This window comes from Hippichthys cyanospilos, chromosome 20 (assembly GCF_059441005.1).
Source record: "Hippichthys cyanospilos isolate Australia breed blue-spotted pipefish chromosome 20, RoL_Hcya_1.0, whole genome shotgun sequence".
In the NCBI taxonomy this organism is placed as follows: Eukaryota; Metazoa; Chordata; class Actinopteri; order Syngnathiformes; family Syngnathidae; genus Hippichthys; species Hippichthys cyanospilos.
In genome coordinates this window covers 15562009-15586765 of record NC_142388.1, presented here as the reverse complement: position 1 = coordinate 15586765, position 24757 = coordinate 15562009, and the positions used below count along the sequence as shown (strand labels likewise).

Genomic DNA, 24757 nt, shown 5'->3' with positions numbered 1-24757 from the left:
AGCCTTCAACACAATCATCCCCCAACAGCTCATCATTAAACTGGACCAGCTGGGGATCAACACATCACTCTGCAACTGGCTGCTGGACTTCCTGACTGGGAGACCTCAGGCAGTCCGGGTCGGCAAAAACACATTCAGTACGACCATATTGAACACTGGGGCACCACAAGGATGTGTGTTAAGCCCCCTCCTCTTCACTCTGCTGACCCACGACTGCACAGCACTGCACAGCTCCAATCTCCTCGTCAAGTTCGCTGATGACACAACTGTGGCGGGCCTCATCAGCAACGACGACGAGACCATCTATCGGAGCGAGGTGAGCCGCCTGGCCCTGTGGTGTGACCGCAACAATCTCTCTCTAAACGTAGAGAAGACGAAAGAGATTGTTGTGGACTTCAGGAGAACACGCCCTCAGCATGCGCCCCTGACCATCAACGGTGCTGTGGTTGAGAGGGTGAGCAGCACCAAGTTTCTGGGGGTGCATGTCACTGAGGACCTCTCCTGGACCACCAACACCGCATCACTGGCAAAGAAAGCCAACCAGCGCCTCTACTTCCTCCGCAAATTGAGGAGAGCCAGGACCCCGGCCCACATCATGCGGACCTTCTACAGAGGCACCATTGAGAGCATCCTGACAAGCGGCATCACCGTGTGGTACGGAGCCTGCTCCAGCTCCTGTAAGAAAGTCCTCCAACGCATGGTGAGAGCCGCTGAAAAGACCATTGGTACCTCTCTCCCTTCTCTCGGAGAGCTGTACACCTCTCACCTCACCCGCAAAGCCCTCTGCATCACGAGAGACTCCACCCATCCGTCACACAGCCTCTTCAGCCTGCTGCCATCAGGCAGGAGACTGCGGAGTCTGCGAGCCAGAACAAGCAGACTAAGGGACAGCTTCATCCACCAGGCTGTCAGGATGCTCAACTCTCTCCCTGCTCTGCCCTCGCTCCTCACATCCACTCCACCTGGACTCTGACTTCCCAGTCCCACTCCATTTCATAAGCAACAGTCACTTTACTCACAGTCACTTTACAATAGGCACTTTATAACAGGTACTTTATAGTCACTTATAACAGTCATTTATAAATAGTCATCTAGTCATTTTATATAACCATCCCTTTTTGCACAACCATGCACACCTGTTTTTATTTTGTGTTTTGTTCATAGATATTGTCAGATTTTACAGTTGTCTATTTTTATATATATTTACTTTTCTTTAGCTCATTTTTACTTGCCACTAAGGTTAGAGAGTCACGAAATTTCAATTCTCTGCCTGTCCTTGCACATGTGGTAGAATTGACAATAAAGCAAACTTTGACTTTGACTTTTGACTTTGATATATATATATATATATATATATATATATATATATATATATAGAGTGGGCCCCCGTGTTACGAACTTAATCCGTTCAGCGGCTACGCTCGTAACTTGAACTGCTCGTATGACGGGCAATCCAAACCTATGTTAATTAGTGAATGCGTGCAACACGTGCAAAAACCTTTGGTAAAAACATCACAACTTTATACACATATTAAAAATGAGTAACATAATCTACTGTACAGTTAAATTAAATAACAGATACAAAGGAAAAGTGACATTTACCTTTGGGGCGACGTGACTTGAGCTGAGTGGAGAAGGGGGTGAGCAGAGACCAACCCGCAGAATTTATTTATTTATTTTCTTAAACGGGAACTTTTCTCAAACTAGAACATATCACCGGCGATTTCCTTCTCTTTAATCCATAATAGAAGAAGCCTCTCAATTTTGTTGTCGATCGAGGTCCGTCCCCCGGCAAGGAAAGTCTTGCCCTTAGAAGATTGCCGAGCGGTTACGTCCATACATACTCACGAGCAAGGTTAACTATGCGTGCGCCTCCTTCGTATTTTTTTTTTTATTATCTCCTGCTTGGTTTCTATTGTCATCATCCTCTTACTTCTTCCTTTACCGCCACTAGCAATTTTAGAAGCCATGTCTAACAGATAAAGTTTGCAAAGTCTTAACAACATTCCTTCCTTCCGTTTTTGACTGATTTTCTCTCCTTACTTCCGTCCCGACCAGCTGTGCCATCAAGCTAGATGAAGGCGTTCGGCCAATAGCATATTGGCATTTCTGTGATTGACGTGACGCCGGCCAATAGCATCTATTGGCCGTGACTGAGTCCGTGACTGACACCGTGACTGAGACAGTGACTGTGACAGTGTAAGAGCAATAGCATTCAACGTTGCCGTGATGAGCGTCAACTTCTAGTTGACGTAGCAAAGCGAAAATAAATGTACGAATACAATGGCCTTGCATGTCGGATTGTTCGTAAGACGGAAGGTTTGTGCGTAAGTGGGGGACAAAAAACTCCGTGGTCCACGCTCGTAAGTCGAAATGTTCGTAAAAGAGGGCGTTTGTAAACCGGGGGCCGACTGTATACATATATATATATATATATATATATATATATATATATATATATATATATATATATATATAGAGAGAGAGAGAGAGAGAGAGAGAGAGAGAGAGAGAGAGAGAGAGAGAGAGAGAGAGGAACGCCCAGTGCAGTGTAGTAATTATCAATATCATGCCAGCAGGCATCCAGAGATAAGGGCTTTTCACATTGTGTGTTACTGCACGTCGAGTGACAACTTCAATTTCATAACCATTTCACTTTTATGTTCCATTTTTTTTCCTATTTTAATTTGATGAAATTAATCTAATTTTGAACTCAACAACAACAACAAAATATTAAAACCCAACCAGATTTTTTGCATGTTGCATGTTGCATGTTTTTCTAGTCAGTTACCAAATAATTATAAAGTAACATTAAACAAAATATTGTCCATCCTGTTTGTCGCACAATTGCTAGTTTGGCAAAGACCGTATTTCTCAGAGTACAAGTCAAGTTTTTTCTACACATTTCCAACCCGCAAATTGGGGGGATCAACTTACCACCACATAACTCAAAACAGACCAAATTTTTCCACATATCTGTGTTTCAATAACAAGAATTTGAATGCAAAATAAGTCATATCGTGTCATTTAAAAGGATTTTAATTATTACATATACCACTAATTTGATATATTGTACATCTATTTTAGAGTGTTTTCACACAAATATTGTGAAAATTGACTTTTGTCAAACGCCGCCTAAATGCCTCTTTGTTTTCAACGATGAGGCTGGGTGGCTCCGTGTATAATTTTTTCGGCGGACTTTGACAGATAGTGTAAAGCGGTGGTTCCCAACTTTTTTGTCACTGCGGACTGGTCAATGCTGGTGGTGAGGGGGCACAGTGAAAGCCGCACAGTCCTTCCTCCTTGCAAAATGTAATATCATCAGCGGCCAGAGGCAGCGCCAAAGATAAAGCCTGACAAAGCAGGAATGAGTGAACTGTTAGTGGGAATATGTGTAGATTTCTGTATGTGCCTGTGGGAGCTTAGGGGCATTACGGCAAATGCAGAAAAACACACTGTTCCTCCTGCTGTCCGTAGCTTTACCAGACATGGCGACCTCCAGAACAGTACCACCCACCATGTAATATTATTTAATGATAAATAGAACACAATTACAGTGGGCCCCCGGGTTACGAACTTAATCCGTTCAGCGGCTACGCTCGTATCTCGAATTGCTCGTATAGCGGGCAATCCAAACCCATGTTAATTCGTGAATGCGTGCAACGCGCGCCGAAGCCTTAGGTAAAAACGACACACTGTATACATATATTAAAATTGAGTGACATAATCTGCTGTACACTTGCATTACATAATAAATACAATGGATAAATAGCTTTTACCTTTGAAACGACTAGACTTGAGCTGGGTGTAAGCAGAGGGGTGGCAGAGTCCAACGCTCAAAGTTAACACGGCGATAGATATGCTATTGGTCTTACAGTGTTAGAGTAACTCTTTCAGTCAGGGTGCAAATCACGCAGATACTAAAACATCATCCTCTTATTTCTTTCTTTACCGCTGCTAGTAATTTTAGAAGCTATGTCTAACAGATAAAGTTTGCAAAGTCTTCACAACATTCCGTTTTTCACTAATTTTCTCTCCTACCTTCCATCCTGTCCCATCAAGCTAGATAAAGGCGTTCGGCCAATAGCATATCGGCATTTCTGTGATTGACGTGTGACGCCGGCCAATAGCATCTCCGTGAGTGAGACCGGGTGACCTTAATCGACCAATAGCATATTCGCATCTCCGTGACTGACTGATAATTATTCGCACTTTTTTTTAAACGGTTGGAATGTATTGACAATTAATTAAAAAAAAAACCACACATTTAAACCAATGACAATTCTTTGTCCTGCAATCGGCACATTTAATTTCATGTCAGCTGTTTTTCCCTTTAGCTGTACAAACACTACACTTAAATGGTAATATATTTAGACACCGTGAGTGAGACAGTCAGTGTGACGTTGTAAGACCAATAGCGTTCACGTTACTGGCACAAGTATCTACTGATGATTGATGATGTCGCTACTGTTGATTTAATTGACACAATTAAACGAGAACATTTCTACATACTCAATGGCCGGCATGTCGAATTGCTCGTAAGGCGAGAGGTTTGTTCGTAAGCGGAGGACAAAAATCTCCCTGATCCACGCTCGTAAGGCGAATTGTTCGTAAATCAGGATGCTCGTAAGCCGGGGGCCGACTGTATATTTAAAATGTACTATGGGTTGTTAAGAACACATTTATTTGCAAGTTTTTAAAATTTATAATCATTTAATTTATTCATTTTTAATTAAAAATTGTCCAAAATGTCACTTCAAAGGATAAACTCAATCAGTTCCAAAACATCATTATTTCGGGTTCGGCCCATGTGGCCTGATACCAGTTGATCCATGGACCGATACCGGGCCACAGACCAGCAGTTTTGGGCCTCTGATGTAATGGAAAAGGCTTGACTTGTCTACTTCATCCCTTGGATGTGTGCTTAAACAAGCCGTTGAAGACAAATATGCAAGAGCAGCGGTATGGATGTCAGCAGGTGGGAGGTGGTAAGATGATTAGCATTTTACTACCTGTGGAGGAGTAACGAGCATATTTAAAGAAATGATGATGAGGAAAAAGACCACATCTAACCCCATAACTACAACAGTATGACACTCTATTATGATGTAGAAATGATCTATGTTACCACTAAAGTCAGGGGTAGACTTATAATCACGTTTTTGTAAAATTCACCCAAATTGCAGTAAAAAGGGGGATTGACTTATAAACTAGGTTGACTTGTACTCGGAGAAATACGGTTAGCATTACAAAGGCTCGCTACATTAGCGTCAGTGTTGCTATCAGCATTGTGGCTGCAATCGCAGCTGGGTACTGTGCATATACACTATATGCTTGGCTGAACTTGAGCTGCTTCTGTGGTAAGCAAGCTCATTTTACAAAAAAATCACTATCACGCTACCTATATCAAAAGTGCCATTGGGGAGTTTTTTTTTTTGTTTTTTTTTTTTGCAGACATGAATTTCACCATTTATCAGACCGACTTATGCTGCCCATCCACTAAAAACAGGACCAGTTCAGGTTATACCAAACACAATAACAACAGCCAATCCATGCCCATTTCAGGGTGTGACTGAGCTTTGTTTTCCAACAAACAACAACAAGAAGCCTGATGCATGAAAATAGTTGTAATCATCATACAGAAAGAATAAAGTTAGAGATTAAAAATTAGATTAACATGAGTCCAAAAATAAAAATACTTTAACTGGAATCGTAATTAATTGACCGCAATTAATCTGTTAATGTGACACCCTCCAGTACATAGATCACAGTACATAGATATTCAAAATGGATGATGCAAAAGCAAGGAGAAACTGCTGACAGTCCTTAAATATCTGACCCACAGAGTGCTCTACAAGTGTATCATTAATGGTATCATATAAAAATATTAATTAGTAAAATAAAAAAAATAAATAATAAACCTTCATCAATGTTTACGGTGAATAAGTAAGTCGATATTATTTATTTTGTATGTAATGTGTAATCTTCTACAGAAACTCTTGAAGTGATTTTACCAAGAACGATATTTTACTAACCCACCAGCAAATTCATTTCCTTTTGTTGAATGTTCCCTTCCTGTCTTACTTCCTCTTTTGCTTTAAAACCACAGTATTAGCTTTTGTCAACTGTAGCATGGTCAAGTGAGTTTTTAGACATACTTGCTGCAAAGCAGTTCGGTAAGTTGGTTTTATGTAGATTTATTTTGAATTTCATAATATGTTGAGTACATGTCCCCAAAGCTTTTCACATGTACTTTTTATTCACAGCGAAAATGATGATGGTATAGCTGATTAATATTGAGTTATTAAATCAAATTCACTTCCCTATAATTAATTTTGTTGACGTAACTTAAAACTTTTGTGACATAACTGGCCGCTTGTTCATACCAGTTATACACTGCTGGTTTGATTTGCATATAAATACTGAAAGGTCTCTTTCTGTTTGTTTTTTTTCTTCTTTATTAATCTCAACAGTTTAACCCTCTCACTCTTCTCTTTTAGACCTAAATCTACTCCAACACCTACAGCATCCTTAAGTGCCAATGGCATACCAACAGAAGCTGTTGACTATGACAAGTTGAAACAGGTTGGCGAACAAGTTAAACATTGTTTGCAGTTTTTGTTGTTGTTGTTTTAACCTGTATTTCCGTTGTAGTATTTCATTTATTTTAATGGCTTATGGTAGCCACAAATAACACCAAATTTGTGAAGCAGCATTGTATGTACTGTGCACTGATAATACCTTTTTATATTATGTCTTTCATCTAGAACACAAACAAAGACATTCAGTATAACAGTTCAACAACACTAAACAAGTCAATGCACTCACCGTGATCTGCCCTTTTTTGTTTGGTCCTAGTGCTGTACCAGTGTGGTCAAATTTGTATATCCTGCCCCTGCAACTCGGGTTCATATGCGGCTGTTCTGTACTTAATTTTCACTTAAAAGGCTTCTCTTCATCCAGTGGTTTATTTGAAGATGAAATGTAGTCTGTGCTGTAATTTGACATCAATGTTTGTCGTGTCTTTGGTTCAATGATATAAGTCACATTTGAAGTATATGGAAATGCAAATGTGTTCTGTTGTGCCCCTTTAGGACATTATGGATGAGATGAGGAAGGAGCTGTCCAAATTAAAGGAGGAGCTCATTGATGGTAACTTCAGCTTTTCTTTCATTTTGGTTTTTTACTCTGAACTTAAACAGCAACTCGAGGGGAGCAATTTTATGAATAACCTTCTCTATATTTTTGCCAGTATAAGCCTACCAACATACCGTGTAAACATCACTCTTAAACTTAAGAATAAATTATACAATGGTACAAGTTAAGTTTGTTCTTTGACCACTCCACCATTTAAAATAATATTTGCCCTATTAAAACGAATGGCAAAGCAATATGTCCATTCAAATCAATATACTGATTTTTATCAGTGTGTCCCCTTAGATCCATGGGAACAGTATAAGACAAAACATGTTTAATTTACAGTTCAAATTACAGCTGGGAAAAATAAATCAGCACCAGCACCCTTAAACTGAATCCCAGCTACCCTTCTAAACAAGCTAAAGAAGTGGGTTGTCTTGCAGTACTTTGAAATTTAAAAAGAACAAATTTGCAACATCTCTAAAATGGTTTATTCCACCCAACCTATTGCATTTCTCCCAAAATGAGCTTTGAGCGTCCTATTCGCACTGAAGAATATGCTCCCTTCCAATATTATTTAGTCAGTACAGGCATGATTTAAGTAGTAAATACCTGGCTTAAAGCAGGAACATTTTTTATGAACTTTTACCGTTTATGAACTTTTATTGTTCAGTAATTTATTAACACTACTATTATTGTCATTCATCAATTCCATTCCTCAAATTGCTGAATTTAATCATAGGTCACTCTTCATGTTGTTTGGTAAAAGTTAGCAGAAAATGTTTTTTTCTTCTCGCTAGGACCCATTTCAGGTGGCAAACTGATTCAGGTTCATTACTGCCACCTAATTTACTGCAATTAACTTATCACAATTCTCCAAATTTAAGACGCACTTTCTTTCCAAAAAAATGAAGGCCAAAAGTATGGGTGTGTCTTATAAACGGAAACTATTTTTTTTCAACACCATTGAAGGAAGATTAAACTGCAAGACACATAAGCTGAGATTTGACGCACAGATGTGCATTTTTATATCGGACGTATTTTTATCAATCAAATCAATCAAATTTTATTTATATAGCCCTAAATCATCGAAGTCTCAAAGGGCTTCACAGATGAAAAGAGGTCGTACAGAGACATCTTTTCAGTATAAGGTACACAACAGCATCCCCTGTCAAAGCTCTCAGAAGGGGAAGGAAAAACTCAAAAACCCCAATTTGGGGAAAATCAGAAACCTCCAGAAGGGACCACAGGTGGGAGGAGCCCCCTTCCAGGCCCACAGGTTGAAGTGGATGCTGCATGTACCAGACACAGAAACAATATAAATTACAGAAAACATTTTGTGCTATATATTGCAGTGATGTCTTGACAGCAGGCAAAGTAATTTTTACTTACAATAATTACGGTAAGCGGAGAAGCTTAAGGGGGAAGTTCCTGTTACAGCTTACAGTAGCTCGTGTTAGCTGAGGTCGTTACGGCATTATTTCCAAAAAAAGAAGTGAGTAGTTTGAACCAATGTCTGAGTACATCATTGTTCACACTTAGGATTATTGTTAAAACAGAAAGGATCGTGTAAAAGTTATAAAGTAACTAGTTTATTAAATTAAGAGTGGCAAATTGTGTCCACCAGTTAAGAGTATTCCATTGGACTCTTTTATTAATTGTGGTCTTTTGGTGTATACGCACAATCATATACCTGTACCTCGTGAAACACGGGTGCTGCAAAACTTTAGATATTTATGGTAAATTGAACTTGAGCCACGTCGCGAGAAAAAGGAGAAACAACTGCTTTGAGCGCATACAGTTAGACTGATGAGGTGTTCACTGACCTCTCACAATGTGGGAAATCTGAAATACACTTAACTTTACACGCAACAAATATATAATTTACGGAACACAAGAAAATATGACTAGTTTAAGAAGATGAAATTTATTCTGTTTTGCTATAGTTTTTGCATTGTTGGCATAGCGTTGATGCGTCTTATGCACGTTAACAGAAAATACCAGAATTTGACCCCAAAATTAAGGGTGCATCTTATACACAGGTATGTCTTATGTTTGGGGGATTACGATACGTATTCCCTGTTTTCCTTATGCATCAAACCGTGGCATCTGAAATGAGACTGTTAGAGATTTATACAAAATCCAGTACACCATTTGTCTAGTACTGTATGTAGCGTTGTTTGGGCTTTGTCAGAAATTTATATTGACCCTTTTCCATTACTCAGCAACTACAGAAAAAAAGCAAAAGAAAGCACTTAGTTAGCACATTTCACTCACAGTTTGTATTTTTCATGTGTGTCCTCAGCAATCCGGGAGGAACTTGGCAGGTCCAGTACAACATAGATGATCCATATTACTGCTTCTACACATCCAAGCCCACATGACCCAACTTGGGTCACTGTAATATTAGACAATACAGCCGCCCTGAACGAGATATCAACCCAGTAGCGGTGATGACAATGAAGAAAGCAACAACAAATACCTGAGAGGATATCTGGGGTGGAGCGACATCATCCTGAGTGATGTTTGTAGAATTCTCATAGATGGACCTCCTCCTCCTCTTTTTCCTCAAGCCTCCTGCTGAGGACATCACATCCTAGAGGACTTAGCAGTCTGAAAGGAAAGTGCATGTCTATATGCAAAACAAACTTTGTTCTCCTTTAATGAAGAAAAATGTTTTACAAAACATAACAAAACTTCTCAAAGATACTGTAACGTTCGTTGGTGCAGAAGCAAATCAGAAAGCCTTGTGTGGATTTTTCTATCAAAGGGCACGTTTTATTAAGAAATAGGAATAAACTAGCAATGAAAAATCTCCCTCAACCCTCTTCCCATAATGCCATAGCAGTAGCGTGTGTGCGAGTAAATGAACAAGCGTGAATGAATAAGAAGGGGGCGGCCCGCCACTGCTGGATTGCTGTAAAGCTTGTCTTCCTCAAATGCTATTTTAATCTAAATATTTTAAAAAGAGAGAAGAAATTATTTAGCAAACGAAACCATAAGGCCATATCAAGTAGCTCCATAATCATCGTATTTAGATTGCCTCTATTCATCGTCTTAGTTTCTCTTGATTAGCGAGGGAAGCTGCGTGTCTGAGAGCAGCTCTGGTCGTGCTCTAGCAAACAAAAAGTGCTATTTTGCACTTAACATGCTATTCCAACATGGGTACTGTAGATGTCCCTCCTCTTTGTCTCATTTATCAATGTTTCATTTTTTTTTCCTGATAAGGTAGAGAATAAATAAACCTGCCAAGAAAATTCATCCACTCACAAGTTTATTACAAGCAATAAGTGTAGCATCTGTTGTAAAGCCCTTTCAACTACAGTATGTTCATGGATGGCCTGTCAGAAAGAAAGAAAATGACTACGTGCAACGATGTCATGTGATTTGTTTGCTAACCGAAGAGATCTGTAAAATCGCCCAGCTATTTCTTAGTGTCATTTGCTGTTAGAACATTTTTTTTTTTGTCTTTTAATTTTTCCGTAAAACGCTTCCACTTGAGTGCACAACCGGTGTGGGGTGTCTTCAACCATGTCAGTGTGCCATTCAATCTTTCCCCTGTGCTTACTTTTTTTGCCTTAAAGTAACAAAAAAGTCTGAAGATAGTTTAGAACGCACCTGGCACATCATTTTATGTGGCCTGCAAGGGGCTAATTCTGACTTCAATTTTCTGGCTATAATGCCAAATTTGCAAGTTTATCTTCAACTTTTACACATTTTTTTGTTACCAATATTCCATTTAAACGTTTTTTTTTTTTTATCTGATGTCAAAATGTGTAAATGTGTGACCATCATACGTCAAACTGATTTGACCTCACAGTCAAAATGGCCCTCTGACAATGTGGCCCCTGATAAAAATGAGTTTGACACACCTGGTTTAGCTAAACATTTTTGTCCCAATTTTTTGGGAGAATTCACTTAATGAGAGCTAAAAACATAGTCCAAAATATCATATAATAAAAATACAAATTTTATTCAAGTGAATGCTGACAAGACTGTGAAAAAGAACATAGAGTACCGATATATGCAAAATCGCACAGTCCAATTGCAAAACTTTAACGCCTTGAGTCTTTGGGTGATTTAATATAGATGCTGGCTTTATGACCGGGTGCTGACTTTTCCTCCTTTGCTATGTATGTGCAGTAAGGCATACAATTCCAAAATAAACCTGTCTCATCCACATTGAACACTTGATAAGCAGAATAACCCAGCTCCCTAATTATCTCAGCCAACGCTTTAGGAAATTCACTAGCTGCTTTCCCATCCCCACGAGCAGCTTCAAAATGCACTTTAAGGTTATGGTAATTAGCCCGAGCCTTAAATCGCATAAGCCAACCCCTGCTAGCCGAAAACTCTTCACTTTCACTTTCTTCCAACCTTCCTTTTTTCAACGCTTTAAATAACCTTTTGGCCTTTTCCTGAATCACCATTAGGCCCAACCGGAATACGCCGTTGATTTTGATCTTCCAACTAAAGCATTAATAATCTTTCCGTTTCAATAATTAAACCACTACGCTGCTTTGTTATCACTGTTGCTTTCATTGGAGCAGGTCCTATTACATGTTCAACAATGCGCTCTTTATCCTTGAGAATAGTAGCCGCGGTCGAACGACTAAGGCCAAACGATCACCCAATGTTCGTTGGTGTTTCACCGTTTTTAGCCCGCTTAATAATATCTAATTTTACTTCCATGGTGATGGCCTTTCTTTTCTTTGATGCACTACCATCAGAAGAATCTGCCTTATGCTTTGGAGCCATAACGAATGGCAAAAAGTTAAAAAAAAAAAAGATCAAACATGTGAGAGAGACAACAGGCAAACACAACCTGAGAGAGGCCGTCTTCCTCGCCCACAACCACCACAAAGCGTATTCATCCACTGCATGCTAGAAACTAGTTCGCAACTGTTTACGACGCTTATGACGCTCACGACATTAGACGGAACGAAACGTAATATTATTTTTTATATTTTTATGGGGCGGTTTCATAACCTCGAAACATCGTAAGTCGGGACCGTTGTAACCCGAGGACCCCCTGTACATTATTTGAAGCTAACCTAGAAAGACACATACTGCGAAAATTTTAAGATAAAGTGAATTTTTGTTTGTTGAATTTGGGGTTTTTAGACATCCATAAAAAAATATTTCTAGATATCATGGCAACAGATATTTATTAGGGAGCGTAATAATATCCAAACATCATAACATGATATTGTCACAAGAACCTTACAATATGACAATTATCCTAATTTATGGGGGAGGTTGGTGATAGAAAAAAAACCTCTCATATTAGAAACTCACTATCATGTAAAAAAACAAAAATGAAATAAAATCACATTTTTTACATAACAGCAGTGAGTATATGCTTGCCTAGTTGTTTTTTGTCATGTGTACAAAATATCTTGGTGCAGTTCACAATGCTCTATTTGTCAGAATCAGGTGAAAAGTCTTTTTTTTTTTCATGGTGCTGTATTTAACATCTGAACATGACAACATTTTTTTCACATTTTAAAATTGCGATAAAGTATATACATCCCTAATATTTAAAAGAGTTTTTTTTTAGTTTGACTAAAGGTTCCATCCAAATTTGTTCATATTCCATGTTCGAAAAATTTTAGGTGGTGGCTTTAGAATGATCATGTTTCTACAATTTTTTTACGATAACATCAGTAATATGAGTCAGAAATCAAATGTAACATTGTCCTTTTAACGTATTTTACTTAATGTCATGTCAATGTCAACAAATTAAATTAAATTTGACTTTGCCTCAATATTTGGTGAGTGACAGAATCATTCACCCTAAAAACTTGCAGTATAGGCAGAAGTAGCAACAATTTCTGTTAAAGGGTTTGAAGGGGAACTTTTACATCAACAACCATTTCAATCATCCTATCCTTTAAAACCACATTGGCTATACTGTACAAGCCAAAGCAGCAAATACATATAAATCTGAATTGTCCTTTTTAAAACGTCATCTCTAAATCCACTCTTTTATTAGAAACATTCATTCAAGATGCTAGCTGTGATTTAGCCTTCTTTGCACTTTAGTACAAAACCACAAGACACACTCAAACATGTCACAAGTGCAGTGCAGCTTTTTCTCACCAAAGGACTCAACAAACGATCATGCTCAACAAAGTTTAGTTTTCAATCATCAATGTTCAATCATCAATGTCGAGATTCAATAGCAGAAGCATATTTTAACAACACAGTACATCCAGTTATTGGACAGGTAAATGTTACAATATCTTTCAAATCTATGTTTTTTGTGCCTTGTTCCAGAGTTGCGTTTAATAAGTGGCTAGTAATAATATTTGTCCATCAAGTACACTTGGGTATTTCTACATATTCCTTTGAAGGAAGAGCTCAATGACCTTGATACTGTTCCTCATCAAGAAACATCTTTGCAACAAGATCTACTTGGTTATTTTCACCAAATTTAGCTGTTGTTGTTTTTTTTTTCCTCCCGCTATGACGTACAATCAAAAGTTACCCTACAAGGCTTAAGAGGAGATCTTCTCACTCATTTTGAAAGACATACGAGTCCCTTATGCTATGGACTACCTAAGTGCCAAAATTCAATCAACAAATCTACCATGTTTCATTAACTAATTAAAAGTGTCATTAATTTGATAAACGGTTCGTTGATTCATTAAATGTTTCAATAATTAAATAAAACATGTAATTAATTACAATTTTAGTTAGTGAAAGACACATTTAACTAGAAAATGTGCAATTTCTGAAGAAATTGCGTGTGAAGGTGAAACCGTTGAAGGTTTGGGAGGTGAAAAGTGGAATTACGTGGAACGATTGAATGGTGTGAATCTGTGAAGAAATATGAATACAAAGTTGAAAAACTGAATAAAAGTTGAACTGTGGAATTTGAAGATGAATGAAAAACTGAAAAAGTTGAACTGGAGAATGAAGTGAATCTGTGAAAAATTATGAATCCGATAAAGTTGAAAAACTGAGAAACTGAAAAAAAAAACGAATGTTTGAATCGTAAAAAAGTGTGGATGATCCGAAGTAAAAGCAGAAGAGAAAATACAAAGTTTTTCAACTTTGTATTATTCACAATGCTTCACTGTTTCAAGCAATCCACAATCTACCTCATTCAAATCCACCTCATTCAAATGATTAGCTCATTATCAGGAGTTAAAAAATGATCCCTAAGCAAACTTTTCAGTTTTTTTAGTGCTTGAAATATGAATAATACAAAGTTGAAAACTGAAAAACTGAAAAAAACTGAATGTATGAATCAAGCTGAGTTCACCAAGCCAGATGCTGTACTAGGTGGAAGCAGAAGTGACAGGTAATGAGACGTCTAAGAAAATATCCAAGATGGCCGCCCATGAGGGCAGATGGGAGTTGGAGTCTTCAGTGGTCTAAGATGGCCGCCCGACGGCATCATGGGAAATGGTGTACTTTGTGTAACTAAACTGTCGGTTTCAAACTCCAGTCCTCGAGGGCTTGTATCCTGCATGTTTTTGAATCACAGCATTCACTTAACATTAGGCCATTTTTTACGGTAGAAAAACTTGAATTTTAGCTGAAAGTTGAACTGTGGTATAATGGTAATGTGAAGAAATATGAATAATACAAAGTTGAAAAATTGAACAAAGTTGAACTGTGGAATGATGTGAATGTGTGAAAAAAATATGAATAACACAAAGTTGAAAACTGAAAAAAATCCGAATGTTTTAATCTTAAAAAAGTGTGGATGATCCGAATTAAAAGCAGAAGAGAAAAAACAACTGTAAACGTGAAACGCGATTTGCCCGAACCGGGACACGGACACGTTGAAGATGACAACTCTAACACTGGGCCACTGGGGGGCGGTGTCAGACCACACTGTAAAAAAGCTTTATATAAAGGGAATGAAGTATGTTTGAAGGTGAATCTGTGAAGTATTACGAATTATACAAAGTTAAAAAAACTGAGAAAAGTTCAACTGTCGAATGAAAAGTAAGATGAAATGAAAGTAAGAACAGTTTGAAAAGGCTAAATTCTTTAAATATGAATAGTATAAAAAACGTAAATTGTAGGAAAACGATGAATAGTTGAACCTTGAAAAATAAAAAAGCACTTCACGTGAATATGTGGAATGATATGAAGTTCGAACGGCATGAATTGGATGAACTGGGAAGGAATTGAAACCCCCAAAAAAATACTGAATTAACTGAAAAAAACACTGAATGTGTGAAAAGACACAGCGGGGATCGAACGCACGAACATGTAGTAGATATACGTCAACAGAACGTCTGAGCCACGGGAAATGACGAAACCGTGAACGCTTTAAAAGGAAGTAGGAAGAACGCTCCAATCACTTAACATTAGGCCGTTTTTACGGTACAAAAACTTAAATTGTAGGAAAACGATTAAAAGTTGAAACTTGAAAAATAGACCCGCACTAACTAAAAAAGACTCACACAACTAAAAAATGACGCAGCCTGGGATTGAACCCACGAACATGAAGTGCGAATGCCGTACACAAATCCCATGCGCCACCGAGACATAGGAAATATCGAAAACGTTAAAGTTTAAAAATAAAGCACGAAGACCAGCCCATTCACTTAACATTAGGCCATTTTTACGGTACAAAAACTTAAATTGTAGGAAAACGATGAAAAGTTGAAACTTGAAAAATAGACCCGCACTAAACATGAATATGTAGAATGATATGAAGTTTGAACGGCATGAATTGGATGAACTGGGAATGAGTTGAAACGTACCTAAAAAACGGTCGGAATAAAAAAAATAATAATAACTAGAAAATGTGCAATTTCTGAAGAAATTGCGTGTGAAGGTGAAACCGTTGAAGGTTTGGGAGGTGAAAAGTGGAATTACGTGGAACGATTGAATGGTGTGAATCTGTGAAGAAATATGAACACAAAGTTGAAAAACTGAATAAAAGTTGAACTGTGGAATTTGAAGATGAATGAAAAACTGAAAAAGTTGAATTGGAGAATAAAGTGAATCTGTGAAAAATTATGAATCCGACAAAGTTGAAAAACTGAGAAACTGAAAAAAAAACCGAATGTTTGAATCGTAAAAAAGTGTGGATGATCCGAAGTAAAAGCAGAAGAGAAAATACAAAGTTTTTCAACTTTGTATTTCTCACAATGCTTCACTGTTTCAAGCAATCCACAATCCACCTCATTCAAATCCACCTCATTCAAATGATTAGCTCATTATCAGGAGTTAAAAAATGATCCCTAAGCAAACTTTTCAGTTTTTTTAGTGCTTGAAATATGAATAATACAAAGTTGAAAACTGAAAAACTGAAAAAAACTGAATGTATGAATCAAGCTGAGTTCACCAAGCCAGATGCTGTACTAGGTGGAAGCAGAAGTGACAGGTAATGAGACGTCTAAGAAAATATCCAAGATGGCCGCCCATGAGGGCAGATGGGAGTTGGAGTCTTCAGTGGTCTAAGATGGCCGCCCGACGGCATCATGGGAAATGGTGTACTTTGTGTAACTAAACTGTAGGTTTCAAACTCCAGTCCTCGAGGGCTTGTATCCTGCATGTTTTTGAATCACAGCATTCACTTAACATTAGGCCATTTTTTACGGTAGAAAAACTTGAATTTTAGCTGAAAGTTGAACTGTGGTATAATGGTAATGTGAAGAAATATGAATAATACAAAGTTTAAAAATTGAACAAAGTTGAACTGTGGAATGATGTGACTGTGTGAAAAAATATGAATAACACAAAGTTGAAAACTGAAAAAAATCCGAATGTTTTAATCTTAAAAAAGTGTGGATGATCCGAATTAAAAGCAGAAGAGAAAAAACAACTGTAAACGTGAAACGCGATTTGCCCGAACCGGGACACGGACACGTTGAAGATGACAACTCTACCACTGGGCCACTGGGGGGCGGTGTCAGACCACACTGTAAAAAAGCTTTATATAAAGGGAATGAAGTATGTTTGAAGGTGAATCTGTGAAGTATTACGAATAATACAAAGTTAAAAAAACTGAGAAAAGTTCAACTGTCGAATGAAAAGTAAGATGAAATGAAAGTAAGAACAGTTTGAAAAGGCTAAATTCTTTAAATATGAATAGTATAAAAAACGTAAATTGTAGGAAAACGATGAATAGTTGAACCTTGAAAAATACAAAAGCACGGCATGAACGGCATGAATTGGATTAACTGGGAAGGAGTTGAAAGCAAAAGAAAATACGGAACTAAATGAAAAAAAAAAACACTGAATGTGCGAAAAGACGCAGCCTGGGATTGAACCCACGAACATGAAGTGCGAATGCAGTACACAAATCCCATGAGCTACTGGGACATAGGAAACGAGGAAACCGTTAAAGTTTAAAAATAAAGTACGAAGACCACCCCATTCACTTAACATTAGGCCATTTTTACGGTACAAAAACTTAAATTGTAGGAAAACGGTGAAAAGTTGAAACTTGAAAAATAGACCCGCACTAAACATGAATATGTGGAATGATATGAAGATTGAACGGCATGAATTGGATGAACAGGGAAGGAGTTGAAACGAGCCTAAAAAACGGTCGGAATAAAAAAAATAATAATAATAATAAAGGTGGAGAAAAACATAAGTGTGAAGGTTTCACCTTCACACAACTAGAAAAAGTGCAATTTCTGAAGAAATTGCGTGTGAAGGTGAAACCGTTGAAGGTTTGGGAGTTGAAAAGTGGAATGATGTGGAACGATTGAATGGTATGAATCTGTGAAGAAATATGAATACAAAGTTGAAAAACTGTAAAAAAGTTGAACTGTGGAATTTGAAGATGAATGAAAAACTGAAAAAGTTGAACTGGAGAATGATGTGAATCTGTGAAAAATTATGAATCCTACAAAGTTGAAAAACTGAGAAAAGTTGAACTGGAATAGTGTGAATCTGTGACATTAGGCCTAATGTTAAGTGAATGATGTGATTCAAAAACATGCAGGATATCAGCCCTCGAGGACTGGAGTTTTAAACTCCTGTTAATGAATGAGCTTATCATTTGAATGAGGTGGATTGAATGAGGTGGATTGTGGATTGATGTGAAACAGTGAAGAAATGTGAATAATACAGAGTTGAAAAACTGAAAAAAACTAAAACGTATGAATCAAGCTGAGTTAACCAAGCCAGATGCTGTACTAGGTGGAAGCAGTAGTGAAAGGTAATGAGACGTCTAATAAAATGTCCAAGATGGCCGCCCATGAGGGCAGATTGGAGTTGGTGTCTTCAGTGGTCTAAGATGGCCGCCCGATGGCAACATGGGAAATGGATTACTTTGTGTAACTAAACTATAGGTGTCAAACTCCAGTCTTCGAGGGCTTGTATCCTGCATGTTTTTGAATCACACCTGTAATGGAGGTGTCGGAGTAGCGTCCAAACTTGTGACCTCCTTGAAAGGACTGTACTTGACTGATTCAGAGGATCCTCAATCTTATCTGGTTGTCCGGCCAGAACATAAAGACGATGCACACTCTCATGCCACTCTTTATTTGTATATAATGTTCTATTTATTTATCTGGGTTGGTGTGTGTGTGTTTCTGTGTTTGTGTGTTCTGTGTGTGTTCTATGTTTGATTGTGGGTGTGTGGTCTCTGCAAAGGAGAGCAGAGAACATTCACTAAACATTGATAACTAACATAACTAACATTGTACAATATGTTACATCATATGCTCACATGACTCTATATTAGCTTAGAATAACATAAACAACACAGGCAAACATACCGTACAATGATAGGAAGAATGAATTCAACCCAATCGTTCCAAAATGTGCGTTAGGTAGGAAAGGGTTAATGGAGCCGAATAGATTTGAGTGGGCGGTGACGTCACTCCCTTACGGCGGAAGGATCATATTGGCACACACGGCAAACATGCGACAAACACGCACTTTTTGTGGATGAAACTTTAACGTGAATACTAAAAGTGAAGTATGAAAAGTATGGTATATTTGCCTTTAGCAATTATACCAAACTTAGGTGCAATAACAACTTAGACATTAATGGACAAAGTGAAGCCGTGCAAACGTAAACATGTATCCAAAACCACGAACGGACAACATATTCAAACTGTACTTACATTCTCATGGACGCACGGAATAATAATGAAAGGAATGAGATAATCCACAGAATGATTGAAAGCAGAAAAAATGACTGTCCGTTACAACGATACCTGCCGACTGACCGCATACCTGCAAAACAACCTATGATAGTGTAAACAGAGTCCTGATTGGTAGTGGAGGAATGAAACGCAACTTGTGATTAGTTGCTAGGCGGTTGCTAGGAAGATCACATGACCACAGGAGAAACATGTCCAGACGTAAATAGTAATAACAGAACGATTCAAACACGAAATCGTTAAGTATAATCAGAAACTTCTTAACAACACCATTCACTTAACATTAGACAATGTTTACGGTACAAAAACTTGAATTGTAGCTGAAAGTTGAACTGTAAACGTGAAACGCGATTTGCCCGAACCGGGACACGGACATGTTGAAGATGACAACTCTACCACTGGGCCACTGGGGGGCAGTGTAAGACCACACTAGGGAATGAAGTATTTTTGAACGTGAATCTATGAAGAACTACGAATAATACAAAGTTAAAAAACTGAAAAAAGTTCAACTGTGGAATGAAAAGATGAAATGAAAGTAAGAACAGTTTGAAAAGGCTAAATTCTTTAAATATGAATAGTATAAAAAACGTAAATTGTAGGAAAACGATGAATAGTTGAACCTTGAAAAATAAAAAAGCACTTCACGTGAATATGTGGAATGATATGAAGTTCGAACGGCATGAATTGGATGAACTGGGAAGGAATTGAAACCAAAAAAAAAATACTGAATTAACTGAAAAAAACACTGAATGTGTGAAAAGACACAGCGGGGATCGAACGCACGAACATGTAGTAGATATACGTCAACAGAACGTCTGAGCCACGGGAAATGACGAAACCGTGAACGCTTTAAAAGGAAGTAGGAAGAACGCTCCAATCACTTAACATTAGGCCGTTTTTACGGTACAAAAACTTAAATTGTAGGAAAACGATTAAAAGTTGAAACTTGAAAAATAGACCCGCACTAACTAAAAAAGACTCACACAACTAAAAAATGACGCAGCCTGGAATTGAACCCACGAACATGAAGTGCGAATGCCGTACACAAATCCCATGCGCCACCGAGACATAGGAAATATCGAAAACGTTAAAGTTTAAAAATAAAGCACGAAGACCAGCCCATTCACTTAACATTAGGCCATTTTTACGGTACAAAAACTTAAATTGTAGGAAAACGATGAAAAGTTGAAACTTGAAAAATAGACCCGCACTAAACATGAATATGTAGAATGATATGAAGTTTGAACGGCATGAATTGGATGAACTGGGAATGAGTTGAAACGTACCTAAAAAACGGTCGGAATAAAAAAAATAATAATAATAATAAAGGTGGAGAAAAACATAAGTGTGAAGGTTTCACCTTCACACAACTAGAAAAAGTGCAATTTCTGAAGAAATTGCGTGTGAAGGTGAAACCGTTGAAGGTTTGGGAGTTGAAAAGTGGAATGATGTGGAACGATTGAATGGTGTGAATCTGTGAAGAAATATGAATACAAAGTTGAAAAACTGAAAAAAAGTTGAACCGTGGAATTTGAAGATGAAAGAAAAACTGAAAAAAAGTTGAACTGTAGAATGATTTGAATCTGGGAAAAATTATGAATCCTACATAGTTAACAAACTGAGAAAAGTTGAACTGGAATAATGTGAATCTGTGACATTAGGCCTAATGTTAAGTGAATGATGTGATTCAAAAACATGCAGGATATCAGCCCTCGAGGACTGGAGTTTTAAACTCCTGTTAATGAGCTTATCATTTGAATGAGGTGGATTGAATGAGGTGGATTGTGGATTGATGTGAAACAGTGAATAAATGTGAATAATACAGAGTTGAAAAACTGAAAAAAACTAAAACGTATGAATCAAGCTGAGTTAACCAAGCCAGATGCTGTACTAGGTGGAAGCAGTAGTGAAAGGTAATGAGACGTCTAATAAAATGTCCAAGATGGCCGCCCATGAGGGCAGATTGGAGTTGGAGTCTTCAGTGGTCTAAGATGGCCGCCCGATGGCAACATGGGAAATGGATTACTTTGTGTAACTAAACTATAGGTGTCAAACTCCAGTCCTCGAGGGCTTGTATCCTGCATGTTTTTGAATCACACCTGTAATGGAGGTGTCGGAGTAGCGTCCAAACTTGTGACCTCCTTGAAAGGACTGTACTTGACTGATTCAGAGGATCCTCAATCTTATCAGGTTGTCCGGCCAGAACATAAAGACGATGCACACTCTCATGCCACTCTTTATTTGTATATAATGTTCTATTTATTTATCTGGGTTGGTGTGTGTGTGTTTCTGTGTTTGTGTGTTCTGTGTGTGTTCTATGTTTGATTGTGGGTGTGTGGTCTCTGCAAAGGAGAGCAGAGAACATTCACTAAACATTGATAACTAACATAACTAACATTGTACAATATGTTACATCATATGCTCATATGACTCTATATTAGCTTAGAATAACATAAACAACACAGGCAAACATACCGTACAATGATAGGAAGAATGAATTCAACCCAATCGTTCCAAAATGTGCGTTAGGTAGGAAAGGGTTAATGGAGCCGAATAGATTTGAGTGGGCGGTGACGTCACTCCCTTACGGCGTAAGGATCACATTGGCACACACGGCAAACATGCGAAAAAATACGCACATTTTGTGGATGAAACTTTAACGTGAATACTAAAAGTGAAGTATGAAAAGTACGGTATATTTGCCTTTAGCAATTATACCAAACTTAGGTGCAATAACAACTTAAGACATTAATGGACAAAGTGAAGCAGTGCAAACGTAAACATGTATCCAAAACCACGAACGGACAACATATTCAAACTGTACTTACATTCTCATGGACGCACGGAATAATAATGAAAGGAATGAGATAATCCACAGAATGATTGAAAGCAGAAAAAATGACTGTCCGTTACAACGATACCTGCCGACTACCGGTGAAAGAGCAAAACAACCTATGATAGTGTAAACAGAGTCCTGATTGGTAGTGCAGGAATGAAACACAACTTGTGATTAGTTGCTAGGCGGTTGCTAGGAAGATCACATGACCACAGGAGAAACATGTCCAGACGTAAATAGTAATAACAGAACGATTCAAACACGAAATCGTTAAGTATAATCAGAAACTTCTTAACAACACCATTCACTTAACATTAGACAATTTTTACGGTACAAAAACTTGAATTGTAGCTGAAAGTTGAACTGTAAACGTGAAACGCGATTTGCCCGAACCGGGACACGGACATGTTGAAGATGACAACTCTACCACTGGGCCACTGGGGGGCAGTGTAAGACCACATTGTGAAAGCTTGAAATATAGGGAATGAAGTATTTTTGAACGTGAATCTATGAAGAACTACGAATAATACAAAGTTCAAAAACTGAAAAAAGTTCAACTGTGGAATGAAAAGATGAAATGAAAGTAAGAACAGTTTGAAAAGGCTAAATTCTTTAAATATGAATAGTATAAAAAACGTAAATTGTAGGAAAACGATGAATAGTTGAACCTTGAAAAATAAAAAAAGCACTTCACGTGAATATGTGGAATGATATGAAGTTCGAACGGCATGAATTGGATGAACTGGGAAGGAATTGAAACAAAAAAAAAATACTGAATTAACTGAAAAAACAACACTGAATGTGTGAAAAGGCACAGCGGGGATCGAACGCACGAACATGTAGTAGATATACGTCAACAGAACGTCTGAGCCACGGGAAATGACGAAACCGTGAACGCTTTAAAAGGAAGTAGGAAGTACGCTCCAATCACGTAACATTAGGCCGTTTTTACGGTACAAAAACTTAAATTGTAGGAAAACGATGAAAAGTTGAAACTTGAAAAATAGACCCGCACTAACTAAAAAAGACTCACACAACTAAAAAATGACGCAGCCTGGGATTGAACCCACGAACATGAAGTGCGAATGCGATACACAAATCCCATGAGCTACGGAGACATGGGAAAAATCGAAAACGTTAAAGTTTAAAAATAAAGCACGAAGACCAGCCCATTCACTTAACATTAGGCCATTTTTACGGTACAAAAACTTAAATTGTAGGAAAACGATGAAAAGTTGAAACTTGAAAAATAGACCCGCACTAAACATGAATATGTGGAATGATATGAAGTTTGAACGGCATGAATTGGATGAACTGGGAATGAGTTGAAACGTACCTAAAAAACGGTCGGAATAAAAAAAATAATAATAATAATAAAGGTGGAGAAAAGCATAAGTGTGAAGGTTTCACCTTCACACAACTAGAAAATGTGCAATTTCTGAAGAAATTGCGTGTGAAGGTGAAACCGTTGAAGGTTTGGGAGGTGAAAAGTGGAATTACGTGGAACGATTGAATGGTGTGAATCTGTGAAGAAATATGAATACAAAGTTGAAAAACTGAATAAAAGTTGAACTGTGGAATTTGAAGATATGAATGAAAAACTGAAAAAGTTGAACTGGAGAATGAAGTGAATCTGTGAAAAATTATGAATCCGACAAAGTTGAAAAACTGAGAAACTGAAAAAAAAAACGAATGTTTGAATCGTAAAAAAGTGTGGATGATCCGAAGTAAAAGCAGAAGAGAAAATACAAAGTTTTTCAACTTTGTATTATTCACAATGCTTCACTGTTTCAAGCAATCCACAATCCACCTCATTCAAATCCACCTCATTCAAATGATTAGCTCATTATCAGGAGTTAAAAAATGATGCCTAAGCAAACTTTTCAGTTTTTTTAGTGCTTGAAATATGAATAAAACAAAGTTGAAAACTGAAAAACTGAAAAAAACTGAATGTATGAATCAAGCTGAGTTCACCAAGCCAGATGCTGTACTAGGTGGAAGCAGAAGTGACAGGTAATGAGACGTCTAAGAAAATATCCAAGATGGCCGCCCATGAGGGCAGATGGGAGTTGGAGTCTTCAGTGGTCTAAGATGGCCGCCCGACGGCATCATGGGAAATGGTGTACTTTGTGTAACTAAACTGTAGGTTTCAAACTCCAGTCCTCGAGGGCTTGTATCCTGCATGTTTTTGAATCACAGCATTCACTTAACATTAGGCCATTTTTTACGGTAGAAAAACTTGAATTTTAGCTGAAAGTTGAACTGTGGTATAATGGTAATGTGAAGAAATATGAATAATACAAAGTTGAAAAATTGAACAAAGTTGAACTGTGGAATGATGTGAATGTGTGAAAAAATATGAATAACACAAAGTTGAAAACTGAAAAAAATCCGAATGTTTTAATCTTAAAAAAGTGTGGATGATCCGAATTAAAAGCAGAAGAGAAAAAACAACTGTAAACGTGAAACGCGATTTGCCCGAACCGGGACACGGACACGTTGAAGATGACAACTCTACCACTGGGCCACTGGGGGGCGGTGTCAGACCACACTGTAAAAAAGCTTTATATAAAGGGAATGAAGTATGTTTGAAGGTGAATCTATGAAGAACTACGAATAATACAAAGTTAAAAAACTGAAAAAAGTTCAACTGTGGAATGAAAAGATGAAATGAAAGTAAGAACAGTTT

At 37.7% G+C, this 24757-nt stretch overlaps 1 protein-coding gene and 1 long non-coding RNA gene across 8 annotated transcripts in view; one reads left to right on the top strand and one right to left on the bottom strand.

Annotated features, from left to right (window-relative positions):
* The window catches only part of enah (ENAH actin regulator), a 182835-nt gene extending 170352 nt beyond the window's left edge, over positions 1-12483 (top strand). For all 5 annotated transcript variants that reach the window (XM_088402654.1, XM_088402653.1, XM_088402652.1 and 2 more), the window contains 3 exons: positions 6501-6585; positions 7095-7152; positions 9443-12483. In XM_088402654.1, the coding sequence (XP_088258780.1) occupies positions 6501-6585; positions 7095-7152; positions 9443-9480 (181 nt within the window). In that variant the 3' untranslated portion in view covers positions 9481-12483. The remainder of the gene's footprint in view (positions 1-6500; positions 6586-7094; positions 7153-9442) is intronic.
* The window catches only part of LOC148407539 (uncharacterized), a 66666-nt gene extending 47298 nt beyond the window's left edge, over positions 1-19368 (bottom strand). For 2 of the 3 annotated variants that reach the window (XR_015863734.1, XR_015863735.1), the window contains exons 1-3: positions 19194-19368; positions 9620-9750; positions 9415-9535 (exon numbers count right to left, since the gene is read on the bottom strand). This is a non-coding gene — a long non-coding RNA (uncharacterized LOC148407539). Of the gene's footprint in view, positions 1-9414; positions 9536-9619; positions 9751-18842; positions 18985-19193 lie in introns of those variants that run through there. The other variant, XR_015863736.1, reaches the window with a different exon arrangement.
* Positions 19369-24757: the final 5389 nt, after the last annotated feature.